General features: G+C 38.7%; 17 protein-coding genes across 17 annotated transcripts; all 17 read right to left on the reverse strand.

The window, feature by feature from the left end:
- Positions 1 to 151: 151 nt before the first annotated feature.
- LSM04_004893 (uncharacterized protein) lies at positions 152 to 1,012 on the reverse strand (the record flags this gene model as incomplete). Its single annotated transcript, XM_067334313.1, has 1 exon — positions 152 to 1,012. The coding sequence occupies one exon, from the start codon at positions 1,010 to 1,012 to the stop codon at positions 152 to 154; it is 861 nt and encodes a 286-aa protein (XP_067186608.1).
- A 1,276-nt stretch (positions 1,013 to 2,288) lies between these two features.
- LSM04_004629 (Protein kinase domain) lies at positions 2,289 to 3,560 on the reverse strand (the record flags this gene model as incomplete). The annotated part of the gene is made up of 1 exon (XM_067334325.1): positions 2,289 to 3,560. One exon carries the CDS (start codon positions 3,558 to 3,560, stop codon positions 2,289 to 2,291), a length of 1,272 nt encoding a protein of 423 aa, XP_067186604.1.
- An 834-nt stretch (positions 3,561 to 4,394) lies between these two features.
- Positions 4,395 to 5,507, reverse strand: LSM04_009523 (uncharacterized protein; the record flags this gene model as incomplete). The annotated part of the gene is made up of 1 exon (XM_067334336.1): positions 4,395 to 5,507. One exon carries the CDS (start codon positions 5,505 to 5,507, stop codon positions 4,395 to 4,397), a length of 1,113 nt encoding a protein of 370 aa, XP_067186702.1.
- Positions 5,508 to 5,953: 446 nt separating this feature from the next.
- On the reverse strand, positions 5,954 to 7,477 carry LSM04_000330 (uncharacterized protein; the record flags this gene model as incomplete). Its single annotated transcript, XM_067334347.1, has 2 exons — positions 5,954 to 6,774; positions 6,895 to 7,477. 2 exons carry the CDS (start codon positions 7,475 to 7,477, stop codon positions 5,954 to 5,956), a joined length of 1,404 nt encoding a protein of 467 aa, XP_067186527.1.
- A 596-nt stretch (positions 7,478 to 8,073) lies between these two features.
- On the reverse strand, positions 8,074 to 8,595 carry LSM04_000952 (uncharacterized protein; the record flags this gene model as incomplete). Its single annotated transcript, XM_067334358.1, has 1 exon — positions 8,074 to 8,595. One exon carries the CDS (start codon positions 8,593 to 8,595, stop codon positions 8,074 to 8,076), a length of 522 nt encoding a protein of 173 aa, XP_067186537.1.
- Positions 8,596 to 8,890: 295 nt separating this feature from the next.
- On the reverse strand, positions 8,891 to 9,190 carry LSM04_000274 (Complex 1 LYR protein; the record flags this gene model as incomplete). Its single annotated transcript, XM_067334369.1, has 1 exon — positions 8,891 to 9,190. One exon carries the CDS (start codon positions 9,188 to 9,190, stop codon positions 8,891 to 8,893), a length of 300 nt encoding a protein of 99 aa, XP_067186524.1.
- Positions 9,191 to 10,508: 1,318 nt separating this feature from the next.
- On the reverse strand, positions 10,509 to 11,099 carry LSM04_009292 (UPF0113; the record flags this gene model as incomplete). The annotated part of the gene is made up of 1 exon (XM_067334381.1): positions 10,509 to 11,099. One exon carries the CDS (start codon positions 11,097 to 11,099, stop codon positions 10,509 to 10,511), a length of 591 nt encoding a protein of 196 aa, XP_067186696.1.
- A 595-nt stretch (positions 11,100 to 11,694) lies between these two features.
- LSM04_003309 (Target SNARE coiled-coil homology domain) lies at positions 11,695 to 12,588 on the reverse strand (the record flags this gene model as incomplete). The annotated part of the gene is made up of 1 exon (XM_067334392.1): positions 11,695 to 12,588. One exon carries the CDS (start codon positions 12,586 to 12,588, stop codon positions 11,695 to 11,697), a length of 894 nt encoding a protein of 297 aa, XP_067186585.1.
- Positions 12,589 to 13,127: 539 nt separating this feature from the next.
- On the reverse strand, positions 13,128 to 14,132 carry LSM04_006321 (Aminotransferase; the record flags this gene model as incomplete). The annotated part of the gene is made up of 2 exons (XM_067334404.1): positions 13,128 to 13,577; positions 13,959 to 14,132. The coding sequence occupies 2 exons, from the start codon at positions 14,130 to 14,132 to the stop codon at positions 13,128 to 13,130; spliced, it is 624 nt and encodes a 207-aa protein (XP_067186636.1).
- Positions 14,133 to 14,171: 39 nt separating this feature from the next.
- On the reverse strand, positions 14,172 to 14,384 carry LSM04_005943 (uncharacterized protein; the record flags this gene model as incomplete). Its single annotated transcript, XM_067334415.1, has 1 exon — positions 14,172 to 14,384. One exon carries the CDS (start codon positions 14,382 to 14,384, stop codon positions 14,172 to 14,174), a length of 213 nt encoding a protein of 70 aa, XP_067186624.1.
- A 419-nt stretch (positions 14,385 to 14,803) lies between these two features.
- LSM04_001124 (uncharacterized protein) lies at positions 14,804 to 15,952 on the reverse strand (the record flags this gene model as incomplete). Its single annotated transcript, XM_067334426.1, has 1 exon — positions 14,804 to 15,952. The coding sequence occupies one exon, from the start codon at positions 15,950 to 15,952 to the stop codon at positions 14,804 to 14,806; it is 1,149 nt and encodes a 382-aa protein (XP_067186542.1).
- Positions 15,953 to 16,299: 347 nt separating this feature from the next.
- Positions 16,300 to 18,243, reverse strand: LSM04_001324 (uncharacterized protein; the record flags this gene model as incomplete). Its single annotated transcript, XM_067334437.1, has 1 exon — positions 16,300 to 18,243. One exon carries the CDS (start codon positions 18,241 to 18,243, stop codon positions 16,300 to 16,302), a length of 1,944 nt encoding a protein of 647 aa, XP_067186544.1.
- A 419-nt stretch (positions 18,244 to 18,662) lies between these two features.
- Positions 18,663 to 20,201, reverse strand: LSM04_001572 (Major facilitator superfamily associated domain; the record flags this gene model as incomplete). Its single annotated transcript, XM_067334449.1, has 1 exon — positions 18,663 to 20,201. The coding sequence occupies one exon, from the start codon at positions 20,199 to 20,201 to the stop codon at positions 18,663 to 18,665; it is 1,539 nt and encodes a 512-aa protein (XP_067186547.1).
- A 341-nt stretch (positions 20,202 to 20,542) lies between these two features.
- Positions 20,543 to 21,244, reverse strand: LSM04_008834 (uncharacterized protein; the record flags this gene model as incomplete). The annotated part of the gene is made up of 1 exon (XM_067334460.1): positions 20,543 to 21,244. One exon carries the CDS (start codon positions 21,242 to 21,244, stop codon positions 20,543 to 20,545), a length of 702 nt encoding a protein of 233 aa, XP_067186686.1.
- An 811-nt stretch (positions 21,245 to 22,055) lies between these two features.
- LSM04_006748 (UbiB domain) lies at positions 22,056 to 23,936 on the reverse strand (the record flags this gene model as incomplete). Its single annotated transcript, XM_067334471.1, has 1 exon — positions 22,056 to 23,936. The coding sequence occupies one exon, from the start codon at positions 23,934 to 23,936 to the stop codon at positions 22,056 to 22,058; it is 1,881 nt and encodes a 626-aa protein (XP_067186644.1).
- Positions 23,937 to 24,515: 579 nt separating this feature from the next.
- LSM04_000312 (Major facilitator superfamily associated domain) lies at positions 24,516 to 25,982 on the reverse strand (the record flags this gene model as incomplete). The annotated part of the gene is made up of 1 exon (XM_067334482.1): positions 24,516 to 25,982. The coding sequence occupies one exon, from the start codon at positions 25,980 to 25,982 to the stop codon at positions 24,516 to 24,518; it is 1,467 nt and encodes a 488-aa protein (XP_067186526.1).
- A 688-nt stretch (positions 25,983 to 26,670) lies between these two features.
- LSM04_002572 (Short-chain dehydrogenase/reductase SDR) lies at positions 26,671 to 27,474 on the reverse strand (the record flags this gene model as incomplete). Its single annotated transcript, XM_067334495.1, has 1 exon — positions 26,671 to 27,474. The coding sequence occupies one exon, from the start codon at positions 27,472 to 27,474 to the stop codon at positions 26,671 to 26,673; it is 804 nt and encodes a 267-aa protein (XP_067186567.1).
- Positions 27,475 to 27,522: the final 48 nt, after the last annotated feature.

Here is a 27,522-nt window from a genome sequence, read left to right on the forward strand (position 1 = left end):
ACTATCATAATCAGCATCAAACACACCTATACACAAAACACCACCACTAAAGAAAGTGTGCACCCACCTTACTTTGCAAACCAAGATTCTTTTTTTTGCCTGTCTTTTTTTTTCTTTTCGTCTCCTTTTCCACACTTACTTCTCATTCTTCTCACATTTTTCTAAATGGGTGATACGCCGGTTCCTGTGCGTAGTGTCGTTCCTCCTCACGCAGCCGCTCCTCCTCAATTTCCAGTGGCAGCATACCGCGTTCGGCCCACTGCTGTTCCCTAAATTCGGCATCCGTGTCATACCTTTCCCGCAGCTCTGGATCGTTACAGAGGTCAAAGATAAGTTGTTGCCTTGCGAGTGCCTTCTTCTGGAGTGCGACGTATGCCTCCCATGCCTCTCCCTCCACACCAGTGAGGGGCGCCGCCTCCCGCAGCTCCCCATGCCGCTCCTCCAGTGTGCGTGTGCACTGGGCGGTGAGGTCCTCCACGCGGTAGGCCTCCACGAACGGGAAATCCGGGTCCGCCTCCTCGCCGGCCTCCATCGCGTCCGTCGGCCGCCGGCACGGGGGGTACTCCGCCTGCTGGGCGCGGAGCTGCGGGACGTCGAGGCCGAAGCCGGGCTCGTAGCCGACGCGGGGGGGCGTGAGGGCCGGCCGACGGACTCCCCCGGGGGGCTGCTCGGAGTCCAGCAGCAGCGCCTCCTCGCGGGCCTCGCCGTCGAGGGCGTCGAGGGCGGCGGACATGCGGCTGGCGAGGCGGTCGAGGCGGGTGGCGAAGTGTTTTTCCTGCAGGGCGCAGAGGCGGTCAAAGGCGTGGGCGAGGCGGCGCTCGTGGTCCACGTCGTGCTGACGCTTGCGGGGGTCGTTGCAGTGCTTCTTCTCATGCAGGTACTCCATCGCGGCCTGCGCCCACTTCTCATCGCCGCCGACTTTGCCAGCACTCGCCATGTAGCCAGCGGCGGTCTGCTTCTTCTGCAGCAGCACACGGCGGCAGCCACGCGAGAGACATCCAGCCAGTACCATCTCCTACTTCACAAGCTATATATATATATATATATGTACGACTACAGTTTTTTTTCTTTTCTTTTTTTTTTAGGGGGCTCGATCCACCCACCTACCTGCCTACCTACCTTTACACGCACACAGTTAGGAACCTTGAGAGGGAATGGTAAGCCATTACAAATAAAACGAAAAAAGAAGAGAAAACAAGAAAGATAGTAGAAAAAATAAATAACCAAATAAATAATATATCATGTACACACAAATATATGTAGAATACCGAATGAGGCAAAACATACCCAGGACACAGTCACAGATATATTTCAGGGTGTGAGACAGAGGCACAGAAGGAGAGAGAAAGAGAGAGAGAGATTAAAACATAGAAAGAGACGCACACACGAGCAAATTTCTCAGAGAGGGAGGGAAAGTTGCTAATAAGAACAAACCAATGGATAGTTTTTCGCTCTTGAATATTACTCTATTCCCATCAAAACATTGCGCGTGCATTAATATATTTTACCCTCAATTTTTTTTGTGCCATCAATAGAGTGCACGCATCCGTTATTTTCTTTTTTTTGCTGCATAGACCATGCAGGAAGGTTACAAAAAAAAAAAAAAAATGAAAGTAAAGAAAAACAAAAAAGAGATATTGAAATCAATATAAAAAAGGCTTGGGTTGGAGAGCAAAAAGGCGATTACAGAAAAATCCTCGGCACGAAAGAAAATGAAACGTTTCCTCGTTTTTTTTTGTTCTCTATAGCAGTAAATAATATAAAAATATAATATATAATAATATTATATGTAAAATTAATACTCGAAAACTATTTTCCCGACCCTCAAGACAATAATAATAACCGTCTCCGCCAGTACCATTATTTGCAAATAAAAGAAAGAATACGGTGGATTTGGGTAAAATATTCACGCGAGTTCATATGCAATAAATATGCATCTGTACACGTGCACTCATCTTCGAGACAAAAGTTTTGTATGTACAAAGAGATATGGATAGAGAGACCGAGATACAGAGAGATACACATAGATAAATATATAGATGGAGATTCGTATACATACTTTATAAGTTTGACGATAGAGGGGAAGAACCACCAGCGTTAACATTTTCTTGGGTTTTTTCTACTCTGTTTTCACCAAAGCAGAATTTCTCTTTCCTTTTATCGTTTACCTCTGATCTCTCCTTTTTTTTCTTTCCCTTTTATATTTCATCCTTCCCCTTATTCCTTTTTATTTCTTCCTTCTCTTTTTTCTACGTATATATCTTTTTTTCCGCACCCCCTTTTCAGTGTCACTGCCGAGAATCAAGAGTATCTACCAAAGCATCAAATCGACCATTAGTTGCCTCCTGTGATTCATCCTTTTCAATCGTCTGCTGTGCGGATCGACCCTCACCGGGCACATCCATTGACGGAAGTCCAGACCCACTAGTACTGGTTTGTTGTTGCTTTTGCTCTTTTTGCTCTTCCTGTTTGCTCGTACGTGGTGCCGTCTCTGGATGTTCTCTGTGAAACTTTATACTTTCCTCATACACGGCACGTCTTACATCTTGCACTGTCCGCTGCTCCTGTTCATCAAAGCTGAAGAGTGGCACATTAAGATGCTCATCCCGTTCATCATATAAATCCTCCAAAAAAGGGTGCCGGAGTGCATCATCTACGGTAATTCGCTTATCCGGATGAAAGACAAGCATTCGCTTAAGAAGATCGAGTGCGTTATCGGAGGCATTCGGATATCTGGCACGCCAATCCGGTGGTGGACGGTGTGATTTCTTCTTTAAATACTTCTGTGCGGCTTGTGATCCCACAGCGTTGATATCCTCCTCTGATGGAGTACCAATTACTTCAATGATTTTATCCAGTTGATTTACGCGGTCCTTGCCCTGAAAGAGTGGACGGGAACCGAGGAGTTCACCGAGAATACTTCCCACACCCCACACATCAATTTGCGCAGAGTAATTGCGATCCTCCATCACCAACTCCGGGGCACGGTACCAACGCATAGTGACATAGTCTGTCATATACTCTCCCTGATCATTTTCTTCTTTTGCGAGGCCAAAGTCACATATCTTTAGATCGCAATTTTGATTTACTAGAATGTTGGCAGGGGTAATATCACGGTGAATGACACCAGCGGAATGAATTACTTTAAGAGCATGAAGTATTTGATAGATAAAAAATTGTATATGTGCCTCTGTTAGGACTTGACCCGTACGTAAAACCTGTTTTAGGTCGGTTTCCATAATTTCCATAACAATATACAAATACTCAAACGATTCATTTTCGAGTGGCGTAAGAATATTTCGGAGACCAATAATATTCTCATCATTAAAGTGAGCCAATAATTTTATCTCGCGCAAAATTCGTTTAGCAAGAATCATTTCATCAAAAATTTCCTTATTAACACGTTTGATTGCCACCAATTCAGAGTTGTTTAAAGTATCTCGTGCTCTTATAACCATTCCATAGGAACCCGCTCCAATAACTTTTTCCAATACGTAGCGATCATCCAATTTATTTACTTCTTCTTGCAAGACAGACAGATCCCGGGAACTCTGAGTCATGATACCACCTACCTCTTTATATATATATATATATATATATATATATATAAACTTATTCGCTATATCGCAAGGAATACTCACGATTTCCTCGTCTTTTCGTTTTTGTTGTTGTTGTTTTTTTCGTTTTCGCCACACCCCCCAAAAAAAGCAATACCTGATATTCCTGTGGTATCCAAAACCTTTTTCTTCTTTGTATTTTATTTTCCTTCACTCTGAAGAAGAAATCAATTCCACCTTCCTGAAGATTCCTTCCTCTTCTACTATGGATATTAGAGTCAAAAACAAAACAGCATGGAAAACAATAGGAAAAAAAGAACAAATAAAGATTACCATTTCAGAAACATTCTCTACGAAGGAAAAGGAAACACAATACAATTTTGATTCCCTTTCTTCTCTCTTCCTCCTTGATGCTAATATAGAAGTACAGAGCTAACAACCGCAAAACCTCAAGGAGCAGGGGAATTGTAGCCCTACATAAGGTTACAAGCACAGTTTGCCAAAAAAAAAAAACAATAAAAAAAAGCACAGAAAAAAGAGAGGAGAGCAGTGATGAAGCACCTGTCAACACAAAACTTCCACACCCTATTTTCTTTTGGTTCTCTTTCTGTCTCTCTCTTTTTTTTTTATTGCCAACCCTTGTTATATCTTTTCGTAATGCGGAAATAACCACACCGTTTTTCTTTTTCTTTTTTTTTTCTTTCACTCTTTTTAGAACGATTAATAATAAAATAATAATAATAATAATAATAATAATAATGCATCATAATAATAATCTGGAGAATGTTCCCATGTATTTTTTTCTTCCTGATCCTTCTCTCTTTAAAACTTCACGAATTAATCCGAATCGCTTGTACTGGGAGTTGCTATTGGGGCACGACGCGAAGGTCTCGTCTGCCGGCGAGTTGATGATTTCTGCACTCGGCTATTAGCTGCAGCCATCAGAGGTGTAGCATCTTCTTGTTGTCTCTGTTTCTGCGTCTGCTGTTTTGCATGAGAGACTGATAGCGGAATGTTATTATTATTATTATTATTATTATTATTATTATTATCAGAAGAGGAGGAAGATGAGCTAGATGGGGCTCTCGTGGCCACACGACTCTTTGGAGAGTTGTCCGTACTAACAGGACGAGACTCCGGTGAGGGTTTACGCACACTGGAAACCATAGTAGTATTAGTATCATTAGCATTATTACTATTCGTATTCGTATTCGTATTTTTATTGGTATTATTAGTATTGTTAGAAGGAAGAGGGTTTGTATGATTGGCGGTAGTGTTATTAGGCCGCATCTCTCCGACTCTCCGGTAGAGCGGTACATTATCGTCGCTCTCACCCACACTATTATTATTATTATTATTATTATTATTAGTATTATTATGAGTTGTGGATTCCTTCTTTTCTTGTTTATCTTTCATTTGCGCTGCCAAGCCAGGAGTTGGCGCAGACATATCATTCTTCTGTTTTCGCTCCCGCTTCTTTTTCTCACCATTAACAACTGCCATAACTCCATCTTCGTTACCGTTGTTTTCCCTCGCCCGCTTGTGCGTTTCCTTCTCCTTCTCCGCCTCCAATGTTATATCGTTCCGCTGCTGCTGCTGTTGCTGCTGTTGTTGTTGTTGTTGTCGTGGTGGTTGTTTTTGCTGTTGATGTGGTTGTTCTTTTTCCTTTTCTTTTTCGTGTTGTTGTTCTTTCTGCTGCTGCGGTTTATTATTTATATTCTCCTGTGTGGTCTTTTTCTCTGTAACGAGCACGAGTTGATAGCGGCGGCCCGGTGTGACAATCACATTTCCCTCTGCATCGTACGGTAGCAGTAAGTGACCGCTTTGTACTTCGCGCAGTGCCAGCGAACCGTTATGGCTCTTACCGCCAAAGGCATACGTGGGATTAAATGTATTCTGCAGCTCAGAAGCGAGGCGCACAGTGAGATCGTCAATGATAATAGTGGGCATTTTTCCTTCTTTTATTTATTTATTTATTTATTTATTTATTTTATCCTATTATTTTTTTTTTCCACGCTAATGTGTAAAACACGGCAGTTAACTCTGTATAGAAATATCGAACTTTCTGTATATATATATATACACTTCGCTCTGTCTCTGTGTGTGTGAGGTCTGTTCGCCTGTGGGAGCCCCTTGTATTAATGGGTATATATGAGTTAAACAATAAAGGGAGAAACACCGATCGTAAAGTAATAATAATTAAAGAAAAAAGAACAACAACATTTGTAATAAAAAATAATACACCAAACAAGAATAACAAAATATCAACAAGAACAAAACAACAACAAAAAAAGAAATGGAACTATTCAAATATCTGAAAACGAAAAAAAAGAAAACAATAATAAACAAATAAAAGCATGTGATAAAGTAATACAACTCCCACCAAAAACAAAAGTTTAAACTACTGTATTCTTATCCATCATCAAAACAACTGCAGAACCCACACTACCACTACCACCACCACCGCCCTTCACAAGCGATATCTTCATCATCTTCTGTACATCATGCCTAGATGCCTGTGTCTCTGAGATATCCCCATAACACTTATTATTATTATTGTTATTATTATTATTATTATTATTATTATATACCTTACTATTACTATATACCTTGGTACCCATACTACATGCAGCATCGGGAATTGTAATGGGTTCTACAAATAAACGAAGATCCGCCGCGGCCGCCCACCACACAGGCACTCCAAGCGGTCTTTTCTCTGCAGCTCTCGCAATAGAAGTGTGTGCATACATATTCTTACAACCATTCACAAACACAATCGCCACTCCACCACTATTACTATTAATACTATTATTAATATTATTAGCACTATTAATAGAGGGAATAGAAATAGCGGGATTCTGATCACTGTGTATTTCCATTTTCACTTCACATGGTGGACGTCGCCATCCATTTCCAACTGCAATTGCGACACGAACTTCACGCACGAGTTCCGCTGCCATATAATGACGTGCATGTACATTAGCACTACACACGGGATCTTCCCACAGTCTGGCTATACTGTCCACTATTACTAATACACGCCGTTGTTGTCTGTGATGATTATTATCATTATTATTATTATTACTATTATTATAATGATGTACTGCGGCAAACTCCACACGATTTAAATAGCGAAAGAACATTAATAAATCATTTGGGGATGTGAATGTCACCATTTTTACTTTTTCTAATAACCCACGGAGACAACCTTCGCATTCTGTGGAGTTTCTACCATGACTGTTATGATTAGAACAAGAACACGAATTATTATTATTATTATTATTATTATTATTATTATTATTATTATTATTATAACAATCACAATAGGAACAACTACGCAAACCTCGCGTGGATGCTGTGTTGAGGGCTTTCTTTAACAATTCACGTATTTGCCGCGGACTGTGCGAAGATGGATCAGAGACGACAAGAAACACACACCAATCACGAGGTGTACAAACATCTATTCCCATTTCCACCTCTCGCTTTTCTTCCTCTTCTTTATCACCGTCATTATTATTATTATTATTATTATTATTATTATTATTATTATTATTATTATTATTATTATTATTATTATTATTATTATTATTGTTATTGTTATTATTATAACAACAACAAGGTGATGATAATGGCGTTGGTGTCCACTGTACGGCAGCACGTGCAACAAATGCAGCCATCATACGCCGCACAAAATGTGATTTCCCCGCAGCCGGCGGCCCAACAATTTCCATCACTGTTCCACACGCCACACCGCCGTCTGGCAGCATCGCATCAATAACGGCACTCCCAGTGGAATACACCGCGTGGGTTGTATAGCAATAGTGTACATTTGTTGGTAGTGATAGTGCAGAGAAGGCGGCAATTCGTTGGGAGATGTCTTCTGGGGTGAGTGTCTCCCACGGTGGGGGAACAACCGCCATGAAAAGAGAGAAAGTTAATAATAATAATAATAATAATAATAATAATAATAATAATAATAATAATAATAAAATAGAGGTGTAGAAATACAGATATTATATGTATGTATCGAGTTATATATATATATATATATATATATATATATGGTTAAATCCCTCTCACCTGCTTCTGCTTTTGATTTTTATGTTTTTTTGTACCTTTTCTCCTCTGTGTGCCTTTTCTATGATTTATTTCTGATATACGGTTATTTTTTATCCCTTTTCTCTCTTCTGGAGGAGTTTTTTTTATTTTATTGCTATTATTGTCTCGCTAAAAGGAGAGAAATGTGGGGATACAATAAGAAAATAAAAAAAAAGAAGAGGGAAGGGTGATATCTACACAATACAAAGACTATTATATATTTCAGTCTCTTACCATTGCTCATAATGGAATTACTTCTTTTTGTTTTTACCGTGATTCCGATTCCACAGACATGATGTATATATACAGATACTCCTGTTCCCTGTTCCAAACCCAATAATAATAATAATAATAATAATAATAATAATAATAATAATAATAATAATAAAAGTAAAAAAAGAAACAATAATAATAAGGGTCACTCCTCTTGCGATTTACGTCGTCCCTTTTTTCTCGTCGCTACTACTGCAATAATTAGACGTACTAGTGTATATGACACTACCGCCGGGAATGGCCATTGTTGAAACCAGACAGCCCAATCTAACTGCGTAAACACCGTACCAAAGAGAATAGCCACAAGTAATATAAATGTCTGTACTACTACCACTTCTTTTTCTGTTGAGTGCCTTTCTCTACGCTTTCGTAATAAATTTCCCTCTTCAAATTTATTATTATTATTATTATTATTATTATTATTATTATTATTATTATTATTATTATTATTATTATTCCATGTAGTAGTACTATCTACATTAGACAACAATAGCAGTTGATGATGTATATCTATCCACTTCATGGGAAGTGTGGCACTTACGAGAAGACTAAATAGAAATGTTAATCCCGATGTAAATAGAGGAAAAACAGGTGCCCCACATAGTACGAATATCAACCACCACAGTAATGTCTCACGTAATAAAGTTGAAAGAGAACTAATTGACATTAATTTCCACGGGGTATATTCAGAGTTGTCCTCTCTTTTTCTTTTACTATTTATTTTTCTTTTGTCTACTTGATGAGGAACAAAAATAAGGATAAAAAAAACAGAAACTTTTTAAATACCACAAACACGAATATATATGCAAAAACAAAAGAAAAAGAGAAATAACATCCACATCCATAGACACACATATATATATATATATATATATATATATATATATATATATATATATATTCACATTTTAAGCAAACATTTTTTTTTCTTTTTCTCTTTCCTTTTCCTCTTCATCATCTCATTACTTCTTCTCCGCCTGTGCCTGTACAACATTTGAAGTTCTACGCTTATCTAAGAACACCGGCTGCGATGCGTACATACGATTTGTAATTGCCATTCGTCGCATTTCATTTAATTTCTTGTTTCCCTCTTTCCTGAGAAATTGCTGTTGCTCCTCCACACTCCACCGCTCCATCGCCGCGAACTGATCCCGCACATGCCGAACGAAATAACTACGAAAATTGTAATCGGGAAATAATTTGGCGGCGAACAACATTTTTGTGCGGAGACGCGCCATTGCGTGTTGAACAGATGTAGACATTTGTAATAGTAATATATATATGTAAATACGTAAATATGTGTGTTTCTTTATTTCGCTCTTTCTGTGTTTATCGATAGAATCAGAATCACTATATATAAATAGAAGAGGGGAAGTCAAGGAAAAAAAAAAGAATAATATGTTTTATATACACATAAAAAAGGATAAAACTCAATCTTTTTGAGTCTTATTTTTATTATTTATTTATTTATTTCTTCTCGTCTTTTTATTTATATATATTTCATCGACTCCACAGTCGTCATGGTTTGTAATTATCAAACTTATACACACACACAGACACACCCCTCACTCAAGGAGATCAAAAACCGAAAATAAATAAATAAAACACGATCTTTCACCCAACGAAACGTTTTCTTTTCTCCCTTTTTTCTATTTATCCCCCCACTCTCTCTCTCTTTTCCACTTTTCTCATGAGGGAAGAAAAAGAAAAAGAAAAACTACACGAGTAAACACAATGGGGGGTTCTCTCTCTTTATATCATAGTCGCGCTCCCTGCTACGATACTAGAACTTTTACTGCTTGCTACAACCTGCTTCTCAGCAGCACGACGTGCTATAATGCCCATAATAGCAAAGAAGAGAACAAAAAGAAGAAGCAATCCAAGCAGCAGTGCGAATATGTCAATCCCTTTCATCCTATCCACAAGTAAGATCTGTAAAGATCAATAATAATACTATGACTATTACTAATGCAGGTTTCCACTGTATCTGATAGAATCTATCGCTTTCTCTTTTTTTTCTGTTTTGTCCCACCCCTCTCTTTTTGCTGTGACCTAAATACTATATATACAACTGTAAATATAGTATATATCCTCACTTTTTGTCCGCCTCTCTCTACACATTACGAAAAAAGGAAAGAAAAAAAAAGTAAATAAATCAGTAATAAAGAGAATGATGGACAATTATTAGGGAAACAACATTTATAACCAAAACGACATATATATATTACAAAGAAGTAAATTTGGAGATAAACCTTATTTTTAACAAAAAATTTAGAATGTCATTTTTTTTTTATATTTAATTCTTTCTTTCTTTTACTCGTTGCCTTTTCGCTGTTTTGCTTTTCGTGTTACACGGGGAAGGACCTGCTTTCAACCAGATATCTGCACATACTTACCAAGAGATACACAGTAGGACAGAAATAACAAAAAAAAAAAAAGATTAAAAATACACACATGCACATATTGCGCCTTTTACGTACGTCCACTTATTCCTCCTCTTTTTTTCCCTTTTCTCTCTTTTTCCCATTCTGCATGTATTCTTCTCCTTTTTCTTCTTTTCCTTTTCGTTCTTTCTTTCCTTTATGTGAGTCTTGCCTCATTCCGCAGGTACTCGCCCACATCCGCCTCATGAAAGAGCACCGTCGCATTCATCTCACACTTCCTGCACTCCACCGTCCCAAGAGCGGCCACCCCAAATCCCAGCGGAATATCGCCCATTGAAAAGACCGCCACTTTTTGATATTTCGGCGTGGACTCCGTAATTCGACCGAGTCCCGCACGTGTGATGTGGCCGCCGTAGAGAAACTTCTGCTCCTGACTTGGCTTCACCCACACCTTAAACAGCGAGTACTGGGCAATGTAGTCCAGGGCTGTTACTTGAATGCGGATGTGGCCATTGTGGGTGACCTTTGCGAAGAGGACACCGATGCCCATTAAATTAGACTTGGAAACACAACTGGCGAGTTTGGCTAGACGTAATGGCATATACCAAATACGACCTTTGTGTAGTCGGAAGACATGTTCTTCATCTTGTTGTTGTTGATCTTGTTCTTCGTGATTGTGATTGTGTTTATCGCTTTTACTTTGTAGTAATCGAGTGGTGTTGGGACCAATGTACTGCGCTAATTTCTCAAACAACTTCTTTGTCTCCTCCTCCGTCAGCTGCCGCATTCCTATGAGACTGACTCTTTAATAATAATAATAATAATAATAATAATAATAATAATAATAATAATAATAAAGAAACGAAAAACATAGATACAGAAATAAATAGAGAAGGTTTATTAATGATATCAAAGAAGTATGAAAAGATATCCAAACATCAGTAATGGATGAAAGAAATTATACAGATTTTTTTTCGTTTTGTTTCTTATCGGTTCGTGTGTTTGTGTGTATGGACAAAGTTGCCCAAGAACAAGAGAAAAAACAGCAAAAACAACAATAACACACAAGCAAACACAAATATATATATATATATATATATATATATATATATATATATATATATATATATACCCATTGAGGATGAGAATGAAAGAGAAAAAAATCATTCTCTATCTCATCCTTACGCAATATTATAATACTAAGAGCAATTAGTAAGACCAAACACAGAGACAAAAAAACAAAAACAAAGGAAAACAGCAATATCAAGACCCATAAAAGGAAAAAGAAACAAACAAAGGAAAAGAAAAGAAAGATCCTAACAAAATATTTATTCTCTCTCCTCCCCTCTTTTCTGTTCTTCTGTATGTAAGCAAGGTTCTTCTTACATTACCCGACAACTACTTTGACTCTCTCTCGCCTTCTTGAGTACATCAACACTCTTCTTCACGCTATCATGTGTTTGCTGCACATTGTAATCAATTCGGTCCAGAACGGAACCCTGTTCTACCACCATTGTGCCAAGTTCCTTAAACATCTCATGCAGCTCTGTAATATTCTTAATTATATCCTGGACCTCACGACTAACTTCCTCCTGTTTTGCCTCCTCCAGTAGAAGTTCCTCAATATCTGCCTGTTCATATCCAAGCTCTAGATACTGCGCTATCTTTTCCTCCCTTTGCAACTGCTCATGTACTTCATGTGAACCAAGCTGCTGATAACGCCTAGACTTTTCCTCACATCGCTTACGTTGTGCGGCGTACAATTCCTGTCCTCCTCTGAATGTCTGAATGATTTCTGAGAGTCGTGCGGAAAGATGTTTTTTTGCGTTTTCAGACGCCAGTCGTTCATCCTCATTTGTTGGATCCTGTGGACGCATACCTGATAATATCATGCGTTCCAGTTCCCGTAACAGTTTTTGTATATCTTGTGCATTATCCTCAATTTGCTGCTGCTGCGCGGCCTCCTCTTCATCGGAGAGAAATCTCGGTTGGAGGAAAACCCGCTGTTGCTCATGTAATCGTTCCATCTTGAGATGAATTCTACCCTCCAGTTCAATAAAGTGGTTTAGGGCTCGAATCCATGGTGGAGTTGTCCCTCTGTTTGCATCCTTTACTCCATTTCTTCTTCCTCCTCCAGTTGTTGTCGTTGTTATTGTTATATCATCGCGCCGCTGTTTAGATTCACCCAACCACTCTGCCTGGTACTGCGCTGCCCGGCGGAGGGATAAAAACTCTTCTAATTTGTCTCTAGTGAATAAATGCGGTGCGCGGCTCATTGAATCCTCTCTACTCGCATCGAGGCTGAAGTGGTATATATATATATTACAGTGAAAAAATACAGCCAATGAGAGAATCGAAAACAGAAAAAAGTAGAAAAATCGTAAAAACATAGTGTACCATTTCACATAAACGAAAAAAAAAAAACGAGATAAATCAAGCTCCAGATCAACCATATATATATATATACACAAAAACAGAGACGGATAATAACTGATAGAAAAGGAAATATTTTTCTTCAAGATAACGAACAATACGAAAAGACCTCCTCCTCCCACCCCCACCCAAAAAGAAAAAAATCAAATTGAAAAAGAAAACGTTTCGTTTAATACTGAAAACATCAGTAACCAAGAGTATACGTAAAAAAAAGTAATACACTTTTAACAATCAATTGATGGGAATAACCAAAAGCAAAATAAACAAGAAGCAGAGAAAGAAAGATAAAAGGCGACACAATGTTTTAGCATATCAAAGAAAAAAAATAAGCATGTCTGTATCGCCTGTAAATCCATTCCCAATTAAAGAAATTACTTACCCATCAAACACCCAAAAAGTAGTTCTGCAGTTTCTTAAGCCGCACACCAGCCTCACGTATATCATCATCTGTCTTGCAGAATGCAAAACAGACGTACTTTTCGTACAACTTCCTGCTTTCTGGGGTACAGAACGCCGTAACAGGAATTGCGCAAACCCCAATGGTCTTTACAAGCCATCGACAAAACTGCCAATCCTTTGCAAACGCCGTGTCTTCTGGGTTGTAGTAGTGTGCTGGGTCCACACGTGAGATGTCTGCCACCGCAAAGAAGCCGCCGGACGGCTTCACAGGCGGTAACCCACAGTTGGAGAGCGCCTCAGAAAGATGATCACGCCGCTCCTTATAACCGGCAATAAGAGTCGCGTAGTAGTCATTCCCCTCTGCCTGATGCAATGCACGTGCGGAGCCAATTTGAAGTGGTGTAGTCACACAGAAGGTTTGATGGGCGGCGACCTGTCCAAGTGGATGGATGAGTCAAGCTGGACCCACCACCCAGCCTATTTTCCACCCTGGGCAGGAGAATGTTTTCCCCAGACTGCAGAGCGTGATGGTGCGTTCCCACATGCCAGGTACAGAAGCAATGGAAATATGGGGGGAATCGTACACGAGCGTCGTGTACGCTTCGTCAGAAACAACAACGAGCTCATGATCAGTGGCAACTCGTGTTAACAGGTGTAGTTCATCCCGTGACCACGTCTTCCCTGGTACATTCTGTGGTGTATTAAGGAGAGTTGCCTTCGTTTTGGGCGTTACCGCGGATAGCAGTTGAGACTCAGAGAAGGATCACTTATCAGCGATGTCCGAGTCATCTGGTACAACCTGCACCTATTTCACTACACCACCATCCATCTCAATATCATGAATATAGGCGTCATAGTATGGCTCAAAAACAATTACCTCATCACCAGGATTTAAAAGGGCCTGAAACGCGATATTAAGTCCTTCTCTCGTTCCATTTGTAATAAACACATTGCTTTCTGATATATCAACTCGAGAGAGGTGCTTCATGTAGATGCTGGCAATCTCTTTCACGAGTTCCAGGTTACCCTATCTCCTTGCGTACTGATGGTAAAGCGGATTTGTAGCACCCTCATCAAGGATGCGTTGAAGCTCCTCCAGCAGAAATGGGGGTGGTGGGAAGCTTGGAAAACCCTGTCCCAAGTTTACTGCCTTGTGCTCATTAGCAAGCGGGGTCATCTCTTGCCATATAGTCTCTCTTGGGACGTTCAGTAGGCGGTCGGCTGTACGCACAAGGCTCATTTGCAGTAGTACGGGTTATATTTGTTCTTCTTTTTCATAACTTGGGTGATAGTAAGAGTATTGAGTAGGTAAAAAAAAAGAAAAAAAAGAAAGCATACAAGTGGATACCATATCAAAGCAACAATAAACAAAAAGCAGATACAACTAAATAGTTGAAAACAGAATTTTTGTTCGTGTGTGTGCGGACGCATATGTTCTGGCCTTGATGCATCTATAGTGGGCCCATGCCATCACATGAGCATAAATATATGTGTATATATGCACACACAGGGTCTTTGCACGTGAAAAGGCCTGCCAAATCAGACGAGACGAAGTATTAAAAGAAAACCGGTTGAATCAAAAAGAGTATACACCAAATACAACAGCAGGAAAATAAATATGAAAAAAACCATTTTCAACTAATATGGATATATTTATATTTAAAATGGTATGCACAGAGGAACATTAAGTAGTTGTGAAGATCGCACCATTGGCATCTGCAACCCACCATCGCACAAAGCTTCCCCCTTCTTCGCATCCTGTGAAATAGTGGCTACACGCATTTGCACAGTCGTGCCTACATTTTCTGCGCGATACGGGGGGTGAAGAGCAGCTAACAATGTGGTATTATGTGTAGCTGGACGACTACCAAGTGGTTGCAATTTAAATGGTGGATCATCTGCGTTGTGACCACTTGCCGCCACACCGCGTTTCCACATAACGAATCGTTTCGCTGGTCGTTGTGCTCTGCATGAAAGGTACGTCGTTCCATCACTATTTCTCTCTTCACGGAGAACAGGGGGTGGGGATAAAGTCTGCAACATTTTATCTATCTCACCATATAGCATTGATTGTTGTTGTTGTTGTTGTTGTTGCTGTTGCTGTTCTTGAGTCTGATCTCCAAGCGGTAGAAAAAATGTTGTCGCGTGTTGGACTAATGGCGCTGAAACGGCAACTTCATCGGCCCAACGCACACGTTTCACTGAACTCCGTGTTATTGTATACCACGAAGGACATACATCACTTCCCTTTTTCCCCTTTCCCACTGCTTTTTCTCTAACACTATGTCGGTATTGGGATGTCTTTTCCCTCTCCCCCATAGATCCTTCTTCTTGTTCTTGTTCTTGCTCTTCTTGTTCCTTCTTTTCTTCATCATCTTGTTTTTCTTGTTGTTGTTTCTGGGGTAAGCCTTTAGCGATATTATCACCACGCTCGTCGGCGTTTCGCAGCTCTACGCGGCTCGGGGAGTCCTCTGGAAAGAAATCACCCTCCACGAGATGTACGGTGTGTGTTTCCTCCCGCCCCGACACCTCCGCCAGACTGGCGGGCACCACATCGTGAAACCCATTCTCATTAGTCTCTTCTACATTTGTTGTTGTGGTTGGTATTCTCTCTTCTTCTTCCTCTTCATGATTATCTTTATAGGCACTGTGATCCTCTTGTTGTATTTCCTGCTGTGCTTCTTCTTTTACAACTACTACTGCTTCTGCTTCTTCTTCTTCGATAACGGTTCGTTTCTCAGAAATGTACGCAAACATCATCGCCGTGTTTGGAACAACACCTTCTGAAGGTTCCTGTCCATCTGACATATGTTTATGTGGGTCTTTTTTTTATTGTTTTGGTTATTCTTCTTCTTCACAACTCCTTTAAGTTTAGTCCCCCACCCAAAACTTTATTTATTTATTTTTTCTCTTCGTCTTCGTGTACTCTACCCCCCATGTATCATTACACATATATTTGTATAAAAAAAAAGATGAAAAAAAAAGTCAAACCAAAACAATGATCATAATAAGAGAAGAAAACCATTCCACTCCTCCATTCCCAAAGCAAAAACAATATTATTTCACTAGTTACATAGTTGACTTCCCAAAATGAGATGATACGAATAAAAGCAAGGAATGTAAGAGCAACACTAACAATGATAATAATATCCTAATTACGGTATCAGAACAACATCCAAAGGATATTCACCAAGACATTTATTGGCGCGTTGAAGAAGACGCACCACACGTACTCCACATGCCTGAAATGCAGTATCACCGAGTGCACGACGTACAGTAGACGATATGTTTCTCATTAGAAACTTCATCCACATTTTTTCCCGCATCGATTTTGATTTTTCCTCACATGCACTCCACTCAAGATGAGTTTTACTCTCTGTATGTTGCTGTACAAGTGCCTTCTCAATGACCCATAATCGAAATAGTAACGGTTTATAAAATATACAAAACGTTTCTTTTCCCTTCTGCTTCGCGAGTGGATTATTTACTAACCCTGTAGTACCCCACTGAAACGCCAATCCATGATCCACATGAAGAATAGTAGGAACCATACCAGATGGACGACACATCTTTTCCTCCATTTCCCCCTCTTCACAGTTTACAGTTCCATTCCCACTACTATCACTATTCTTATTGTCATTATTATTGTTCTTATTGTTTTTATCGCTACTGCAGCTGCGAGAGCCACCTACCACGAAGGAATTTTTATTAGGAGATCGGTCATTATTACCCATAATATAATCCAACATGGCCTGTTCTGACAAGGCAGCGAGGGATCCATGTGGGATAATCATCTCTGCATAGAGTGGATTAAACCAACGATGCCAACCTGGTTTTTTTTTACTGTACGGTACATAGAGAGGACTACGTAAAAGAGGTATAACTTCCTTTATACGTAATTGAAAACTACACCACACCTCCTCTCCACCCCGGTGTGTAAATACCTCTTCATCTCCTCCCTTTTTCTTCTCATTTGCTTTACCCCATTTCCCATGTTTTGTTACAAAAAGAAAGAAATCATTCTCTAACCACATCTCATACGTCTCTCTTCTCTTACCATGGGAGAGAAGAGGAATCATACGAATCTTCCGTTGTGAACGTCGTCGTACGGTCTCTTGTAATACAGCTAACGGTATAGGGAAAAGAAATGTTACTGGTACTCGCCGTACATCAAGTGTGCGATCAACTTGGAAAGCCGCTACTTCTGCAAATGGTTCTGTAGGAAACTGTTTCTGTGGTACTTTTATTATAAAAGCTATTTTCGCAAGACACACCGGTAATGTTTCTTGTTCACAGAAGAAACATATATTGGCTTGAAATTTAATCGTGCGTTGCTCAAAACTTGGTGCCAAGGGTTCTATTCTCACCCATACCTTCAGTTCGCAATTTTTATTATTCTTTTTGGTAATGAAAACCAATTTTTTTGCTTCTTTTGGAAGTGAAATAACGGTATGCCATCCTAGCCTATGTTCTTCTTCTTCTTTTCCTTTCGAATTTCCATCGTCATGTGGCGAGGCGAATGCCACCTGTAGTAATAACTGCATCAGTTGAATACACTGCATGTCATGTAAAGTATTAAAGGGTACAGTAATGGAATCACACGGGTGTGATATTACAGGAGTATCACACTTATCCCTTTGATTATATATATAATATTCTGGATGAAGCGTATCACGTAAAATATCATCATACGTCCACCAAGAAGAAGTTTGAAGAGATGTATTTTTCTCTACTAGACGTGCGATACGGCGTTGTTGCAATTCCTTAGCAATAGTATAATTACTTTTCCCTGACTGTGGAGTTGTGTCGTTTATCCACTTATCCCTGCATTGTGGTAATATATCACGGTTAAATAAATCATTACTAACCTCATCAGATGGAACCTCTATATCAAATACTGTTCCTGTGCCTGTTGTTTCTTGCTTTTCTCCTTCATTATCATGTGTTGACATCATTATCATCATCGTTTTCTTCTTCTTTGGTAATGATGTGCTTTTTTGTATGATACGAATGGTGTTCACTAGAAACACAAGAAGCACTAAAACAACAAACACTATAATAACATAATGCCGTTGTGTTTTTTGTCGACGACGGTACATACATGAGAACTATTGAATGAGAAAAAAATGGATTAAAAAAGAGAATCTATATATATATATATATATATATATATATATGGTAAGAGAGAAAAAGAGAGTGAGAGTAAAATAATTAGGGGATTTCAACAAGAAACAACAACAACAGAATATCCACACATTCACATAACACAGGAACAAAACAACAACAAAAACAACTCAGAAAAATGCAAATAAAAAACAATTGCAAAAAAAAAAAACATAAAGACACCCCCTTTTTTATTCCCTTACAGGCACAAGGACAAAAACAAACTTTCCTTAGATAATATATACGGTTATCTATCAACAAAATCATATATATATATATATGTTATCAAAAAAAATCCGCAATACCATTCCCCCACCCCACCACCAATTCACCTTTTCCATTTCAACTACTGTGTTTATCTACTGTTGCCTTTACCTTCTCCTGTTTCTCCTGCTGTTACTGTTCTTTCTACTACTTGTCCAAACTCCTCCGGCGATGCTGCATTTACATTCTCCACCACAACATCTCTCGCCTCCTCCTCCGCCTCCACCGCTTCCACACTAAATCCCCGCCTTTCCAAATGAATGTCTACCACGGCAAACACTATAGCCACACATAACATACAAATAGACATAATGCGAAACATCCATCTTCCACCAAAGTAGTTGTAGAGAGCTCCACCGACGATATTGCCAATGAGAGGTCCCACACCAAAGGCGGTGGCGCTGAGAAAACCAACAGAAGAGTGGGAGAGAGATTTTGGAAATGCCCCACGTACAAAATGCATACCAGAGAGCCACATGAGACCAAAAGTAAATCCATGCAGTGGTTCAAGGAATAAAACAAGCCATGGATTATGTAGGATAGAGTAACCCATGACACGAATAGACCATGCACACATCGATACACATAATAATTGTCTATCATCATAGTGTTCATGTACGTATTTAGAACACTGAAAAAGTGGAATTTCAACCACTACTGTCATGACAATAGAGATCCCAAGGAGAACAGGTGGGGCATTGATAGAATTAAGAAAGATAAACAAAAATGTATTAATAAGAGAATACCCTAAACCCATAAAACACAATGCGGCAAGAAATGTAGTTAAACGCCTATGGGAAGATACGTATCGTAGTACATCTAAGTAATTCATTTTAGCAGATTGTGTCAACTCATGGGGTACAATGGTAATAAACATATACATTGTAATACACATACTAACAAGTAATAACAATGCCACTGCCCACCATCCTTCCCAGGAATAAAGTATTGAATTAAATAATGCACCCACGGCCCATCCATACGCCCCAAAAGATCGCATTGCTCCCCACTGTACTTTACGCTCTGGTGGAAGTATAGACATTGTTCGTTGATCCATAAAAGGACCGACAGGTGTTCGAAAAACGTAATGTAATACCATAAGAATAGCAATAATAACATGTGAGGAAGACATCGTAACTGTAAAATAAAGAACTGCCGATACGGAAGTGGCACATAGAAATATATTAAGTGCACAATGATATCGATCCGCCATAAATGACAATGGTGGGAGTAGTAAAAGAACACAAAGCGGCATAAAAGCCATAATAGAACCAACTGCCGCAGGTGTGAATCCCTTGTTCTCCAACAACAGACCATAATACGGTGAGGCGGAGAGTCCCATATACAATATAAAATATCCAAATTTGGCTCGAATAGTGCTTTCCCTAATGTATGCCTCCAAAATCGCTTTTTGACTATCATGTATATTATTATTATTATTATTATTATCATTATTATCCGCATTATTAGTATCATTAGCATTATTATCATTATTTGCCACCTCCGTTGGGGAAACTATATCGGCAGGATGTACCGCAAGAGATACGCCTGCGCTATCATTTCTCGTTGCTACATCATGAGTTGTGGGAATATTCTCACCCTCAATTGGTATTTCATCCACCTTCATCATTTTTTCTTCTCCTTTCCTTAAAAAATTTATTTATTCGTTTGTTAATTGGTTTCCACTTCTTTCACCTTTCACGCTTTGTGTTTTCTCAAATGATGCGAATTGGACCTCTGCTGGAAGAAAATAACAATGAGAACAACAACAACAAACATATGCGTAATGAGCATAATGTAAATCAATAAGAAGAGTGAATGATAAAACGCATACACAAACTCGGCATAAATCAATGATATCTATTTATCTATCCATGTAGATAATAAAGGGAACTATTTGTGGATAAAACAAAGCAAAAAAAAAAACATGAACATCACACAAAAAAAGAAAACCTGAATAGTGATTTTGTCTTACTTGAAGTGTTTCTTCATAAAATGTTGAAACGCCGCTGATCGCCGAGTATCATTCTGCACTGCTTCCCATTTCGCCCGTTTATTTTTCGCCTCATCACCCGAGACAACAACACCCTTTTGACGCCACTCACGTCGTCTAAACAACACATCATGATTGTAAGAAGATACACCTCCGCCCACACCAGCCATATTATTATTATTATTATTATTATTATTATTATTATTATTATTATTATTATTATTATTATTATTATTGCTGCTGCCTATTCCCTTTGTTTTTGTAGAGGTAGAACCACTGGCCTTTGCACTTCGTGTTTGCTCCCGTTCACGTCGCATATTTTCAATCCGTCTTCTTTCCTCCTCCAATTCCGCCAAATCATCATCTTCTTCGGATTCATCTTCTGCTGACGGTAAATCTTCCATACGGACTTTATCGGGCTTGCCATGCGTTACTTCTTCACCCTTACAACGTGGAAGACTATTATTTCTATTTTCCACATCTGTCGAAGGTACTGGCAGTGTGGAATCATCATAATTATTATCACTATTATTATTATCACTATCTTTATTCACATCTGTGGGGAGAACAGAAGAAGGTGATAATGTTGTTGTTTCTGTTAGTGAGACTGGAGTTGTGCGACGCCGTTTAATACCCACCTGCGCTGGCAAACTCTCTTTATGTACTACAAAGCGACCCATATTTCTAGAAGAATATAAAATTTTTTTCTATCGTTTCCCTTATTGTCTCTTTCTTTTTTTTTTCGTGGAAGAGCCCAATTCTCACTTTCCCTTTATCATAATCAAAAATAAAATAAGAAAGAAAAAAAAATGGAATAAAAAGAAAAACAAATATTTTGAATTTATTATTATTTATTAAGAATCCCTTGCATTTCCCACCAACTTTCTTTCAACTCGCTTGAGAACAGTACAGGTTGAAAATAAATGGAACATCAAAGACTTCCCTTTCGCAGACTGTAAATAATAATAATAATAAATAAATAAATAAATAAATAAATAAATAAGACAAAATTACGCATATACGTATTTCCAGTATTAAACATCTGTTTTTGTTTTGAACAATAAAAAAGAAAGAGTTGACCATTCCTTTTCGCAAGCTATCAAGAAAACCTTTCTTTTTTTTTTCTCTCTCTCTCTCTCTCGTCCTTCCTCCAGTATGGTTTTATACAATAAGAGAATCGCAGCAGAAGAGAACAGAAACACACAGAAGACACATGTAAATACAAAGAGAGAGATATACACAATCAAACATACAAAACAAGAAAAAATGATAGAGGTAAAGCAACCAATCTAGAAATGAAAATAATAAAAAAAATGAATGAAAGAAACAGTTGTTAGCGCATTTAACAAATAGCCGCAAGAAAAAAAGAAAGAAAAAAAAAAAAAGCAAATCAAAACCAGTATGAGTGTGACTACATGAAATTTCACAAAACAATCAAGCAATCAAACAAAGAAACAATGCGTCATTTTTATTACCACAAAAAACAACTTCTCACGTCATCCTTTGAGAAGTACGCGGTCTAGACATAAAATCGAGTTGTCGCTTCTCTATCAAGTCTTCCAGAGAATCGCCACGTAGTGCTTTAGCCGAACTTCTAGGCAAACATATATCAATAAACATATTATACCAGTGCACCAACAGATGATGCATATTCAAAAAAAAAAGTACACATTCAAACACCAATTGTCTATAAAGAGATATAATGACATCGTTAACCCGTTTTCGCAGAGAACCTTCTCTTAAATGTCGAATATGAATAGCTGCTGCGGCTTCTTCATAAAGTCGTCTTTCAGCTTCTGCATTAAACAATGATTGTGCTGTTGTGGCTGCTGAAGATGAGGAGGATGATTGTGTATTCGAGAGACGATCTAGTTCGACAAGATAAAGTTGTACTTCTTCATATGTACCAATTGGACCTAATCCAGCCACTGCCTGTCGTACAAACATATTCACCCGATTAAGTGGAGCCCCATAGAGTCTATTGAGTCCACGAAGAATATCCATACCACGACCCACCAACGGTAATTCTCGTGGGACTCGTTCTTGACTCTTTAAGAGGGTCTTTGTCCGTTCACGTGCGTTCATTTGCATTTCATACACTTCTTCAGCCGTTACTTCCCCACAATTACCACGTCGGAAGGATTCGTATGGTTTTTGTAATTGCATAGAAGCGAACATCTCCGCATCTGTGATTCCCCATGATCCCACCACTTGTTCCACGGTACGTATATCCTGTGAGACCATAGATTTAAACAATAATGCATACTCCATGCGAAACTTCTCCGTCTCTGGACAACACAGACCAAAATCTAGGAGAACTATTTGTGGTTTATTGTACGTTTTACATAATAATGATGATGATTTCTTTTTATTATCATTATCGTGTGTATTTGTTGGGAGAGGGCGAACTAGAATATTGGCCCCATGCGGATCACAATTTACAAAACCATACTTAAATATCATATTTCCAAAGGCAGCAAAAACATTTTTTAAAACAGTAATATCGTTAAATTGTTTTCGAATCGCCTCAACATCCATAATTTTTACCCCATCCACCCATTCCATTACAATTAAACGAGAAGTAACAAAATCATCATATACTTTTGGAACATAAACGCTTGTATCATTAGCGAAATCTCGTTTAATGCGTTTTGCGTTATTAGCCTCAATTAAAAAATTAATTTCACGACGTGTACCATCCGCTACGGTTTGTCGTACCCAATCCATTGGTAATCCAAAAAGAGTACTTATTGTCCACGTAATTAAACGATACGTTTCAAGATCCCAAAAAACTTGATAACGTATTTGTGGTTTTTGTACTTTAACCGCAACTTCTATTGGAGGTTCATCTTTCTTTTCAGGCCGTAGCCAGGCACGATGTACTTGCGCTATAGAAGCGGAGGCTATAGGTTCGGGTTCAAAGTAAGAAAATATATCCTCTACTCTTTTCCCGGTCTCTTCATAAATAATTCGTTTAACATCTTCCAATGGTACTATTCTGGTCTTATCGAGTAGTACTTTAAGTACGTCCATATACTCTCTTGGTAGAATATGGTTCATCGCGTTAAGTCCTTGACCCATTTTTGTATACAATCCCTCGTTCTTTAAACAAACATCAAGAATAACTTCTGCTGCTTTCTGGTGTAGATTAGAAAACTCTTCCGTACTTGTTGGAACTGTGGTCTTGTAAAGATAAGAAACATACACCGTTCCCTTAATGGCTCGCAGCGAGCGGGTGAGGGAGTTGGCGGTACTGTAGTCAAGAGAGATATAACCAACAGTTAAAACACCTGCAGTGATAAACAAACGATGCCCCCATTTTATTACGCGTGACTGTGAAGAAGGTGTGAAATGACGGAAAAAAGAATGCATGAAAAAAGAATAAATACGTTAAAAAAAGGCAAGAAAAAAAAAGAAAGCTAATGTAAGTGATTAAATGAATGAGTGAGCTAAAAAGAGAGAAAAAAAAAAGAAAAAGAAACGATAAATAAATAAACGATCAATACCCGAAAAACCACCACCACAAAAACAAGAATAGCAACAACAAGAAAGGAATATTTATATGTTTTTTTTTACTTTAAAGAAATGCGAAAACATATCCAGTAATTAGGAATACTCAATGCATCCGTTGTATATCTAGATATATATATATATATATATATATATATATATATATATATAATGCGTATGGATATCGGTGTATAATGGTGAGAAAGGCTATTTGAGCAAACATCCCCTTAACCTCCATCAACAGGAGTAAACAGACTTACCCAATACACACAACAGAATAAATCAACCTAAGCAATAATAATAGTAATAATAATAATAATAATAATAATAATAATAATAATAATAATAATAATAATAATAATAATAATAATAATACTATTGATATTAATAATAATCTTAAAGAATTGGAGGAAAAGAAGAAAAGGGATACGCTTCTCCTTTTTATGTTATTTTTATTTCCAATGCACATCCAACATCTATTTCCTCTCTCATGTGAATATTATTATGCGCACGATCCTCTGTCATAATAACAGACGGTGAGGAAAAACACTGTCGTCCCTCCTCCTCTTCCTCCCCCTCCCGCTTCTTCTCCCTCCTTTCTCCCACTTCACCCACAACTTTTGTCGTTGTATCTAAATAACAAAGAAAAGTAGAAGTAGAAGAATTCGAATGTCCAATATTTTCCACCACTATTACCTCCGCCACCTCCACCCGTTCCCGCCAAAGCGCATCCACCACACGAAACAAAACACACATCAACGTCATAAACACCGCCGTAACCCGCAGCATTCCACGTGCCCCAAGTGCCGCATATAAAAATCCCCCTAATATATTCCCAATAACAGGCCCAATGCCAAACATACCGGCGGTGAGAAATCCCACGGAGGAGGCGCCCAACTCGGGTGGGTAGTGATGCCGGACGAGATGAATACTCGCCAGCCACATGGCCCCAAATGTAAATCCATGCAAAGGTTCTAGTAAGAGTACATACCAGGGATTATGTAGGAGGGAGTAGCCTAATACACGTACAACCCAGGCGATCATAGCAATTGTCATGAGTTCCACATCTGTAAAGTGATCATGCAGCCATTTGGCATGACGGAAAAGGGGTATTTCAAATATAACTGTTACGGTAACGGATAGTCCTAATAGAATGGATGGAGCCTCAATTTCTGTGAGAAACATGAAAAGATAAGTTCCAATAAAGACATATCCCATTCCCATACAGCATACTGCTAACCAAAACAATAAAAGTCGCCTGTGTTGTAAAACGAATGAAAATACTTCTAAAAAATGCATTTCTGTAGGTGGAACCTCATCATATGGTTTACCGTTAAGCATACAATGTAATGTCGCCATCATACCCAAAGCAAATTGTATACCACTCACACCCCAACCAAAATAAGTTACAAGAAATGACATCAATGGGGCTCCGATTCCCCAACCATATGCACCATATGAACGTAATAAACCCCATTCATTGCGTCGATCTTCTGGAAGCATAGACATTGTATGTTGATCCATAAGTGGTGCAAGAGGAACAGTTCCTACAAAGTGTAAAACAACACTAAATGCAACAAACCATCGATCTTTTGCTAAACCTGCAATAAGTAATGCAAACGTAGCTATGATTGCCCCTAATGTAGAGATTCGGGCACTACATCGATCCCTGTCTGCTACATACGCAAGTGGAGAAATAAAGAGAAGATTACATACTGGCATCAATGCTGTAATCATTCCAACCATATTAGCATCAAACCCCTTTCGAGTAAGAAAGACACCGTAATAAGGTTGAATGGCGGCAAATGCAAAATAGGTACCAAAGTAACCTAGTTTTGCAGCTGCTAGGGATACATGATCTGTTATAGAAGAGGAGTGAGGAGGAACAGTAGAGGATTCTTCTGCCATTTACACAGAACTAAGGAAGGAAATGCTATCTTTCTATATTTTTTCGTTTGATTTTTTTTTTTATTTGTTCTTTATTTCTTTCCCTCTCTCTCTCTCTCTAATGTTGTTTATATCCCCTATACAAGTGAGTATTACGGGAGGAGAAATTAGTACCTCACAGCAAGAACCGCCTATTGGCCTTTGTGCACACCAACCCACTTTCCCTGTGTTCTTCTTTTTCCTCCTCTATTACAAATAAAAGAGAGAATAATAAAGCATCACCTTATTAGGGCAAACACAAATGGAATACAGAGAAACCAACCAAGAAAGAACAAACGCACAGACAGAAACACAGAGAAAAATAACAATTTCACAACGTTGTTAAAAAATAGGGGTTATATAAATATATCGCTTGCCGAATACAAGAAAAAAAAACGAAAGAAAAAAAAGCAATAAAAGCAGTACACAATAGGCACCTCGGAAAAAAATAGTGGTGAAAGAAAGGAAAAAAAAAAACGCTTACTCCTTTACGTAACAGTACACCCAGTACCAATCCCATCCAAACACCTTGATAACGAGGAGCAAGAACGAACAAAGAACGAAAAAAAACAAAAAAAACAAAAACAAAGGGGGAGAAATAGATTTGACATGGTCTTTCTATTTATCCATCGCAGGTCATTCATTATTGAGGTTTTCACCTCAATGTATTTTATCGTGCCACCCAACCACCATCAACAGTTATAGCAGTACCTCGAATCTGATCTGCACCAGGTGAAGCGAGAAATACCACAGCATCTCCAATCTGTTCAACTGTTACAAATGCATTTGATGGTTGTTTCTCCGATAACAGTCCATGCGTTGCAGCTGCCTTATCACCATTAAACTTGGAATCTGCGAGAGCCTTGATTTGCTCTTCCACAAGTGGAGTTAATACAAATCCAGGACATACTGCATTACATGTAATACCCGTTGTAGCAGTTTCCAACGCGACAACTTTGGTTAATCCAATTAAACCATGTTTAGCGGCACAATATGCAGATTTATTCACTGATGCAACTTGTCCATGAACAGATGAAATATTAACAATGCGTCCCCATCCACGTTCTCGCATTCCAGGCAAACAAATTTGTGTAGCATGAAAAGCAGCTGTAAGATTAAGAGCGATGATTTCATCCCATTTTTCAGTAGGAAAAGTATCCACTGGGGATACATGTTGGATACCGGCGTTATTTACCAATATATCCACAGCACCAAGTTCCTTTTCAGCATATTTTACCATACCTTCAATCTGCGATCGATCTTTTGTATCAGCACCGAAGTAACGAACTCGTGTTCCATAAGAAGATATGTTCTTAATAAGATCTGGATCTCGAGGAGTTTTATTTCTGCCGTTAAGAATAACATCTGCTCCTGCCTTGGCGAGTTGTTGGGCAATACCAAGACCAATTCCTCCTGTTGATCCTGTAACAAGTGCCACCTTGCCGGCCAATACACCTCCTCCTCGTTGAGTCATTTTTTTTTTCTTTCGATTCTAGACTTAAGTGATCTTCCACATTAATGA

The sequence above is a fragment of the Trypanosoma melophagium genome (genome assembly GCF_022059095.1).
Source record: "Trypanosoma melophagium isolate St. Kilda chromosome Unknown ctg7segment0, whole genome shotgun sequence".
Lineage (NCBI taxonomy): Eukaryota > Euglenozoa > Kinetoplastea > Trypanosomatida > Trypanosomatidae > Trypanosoma > Trypanosoma melophagium.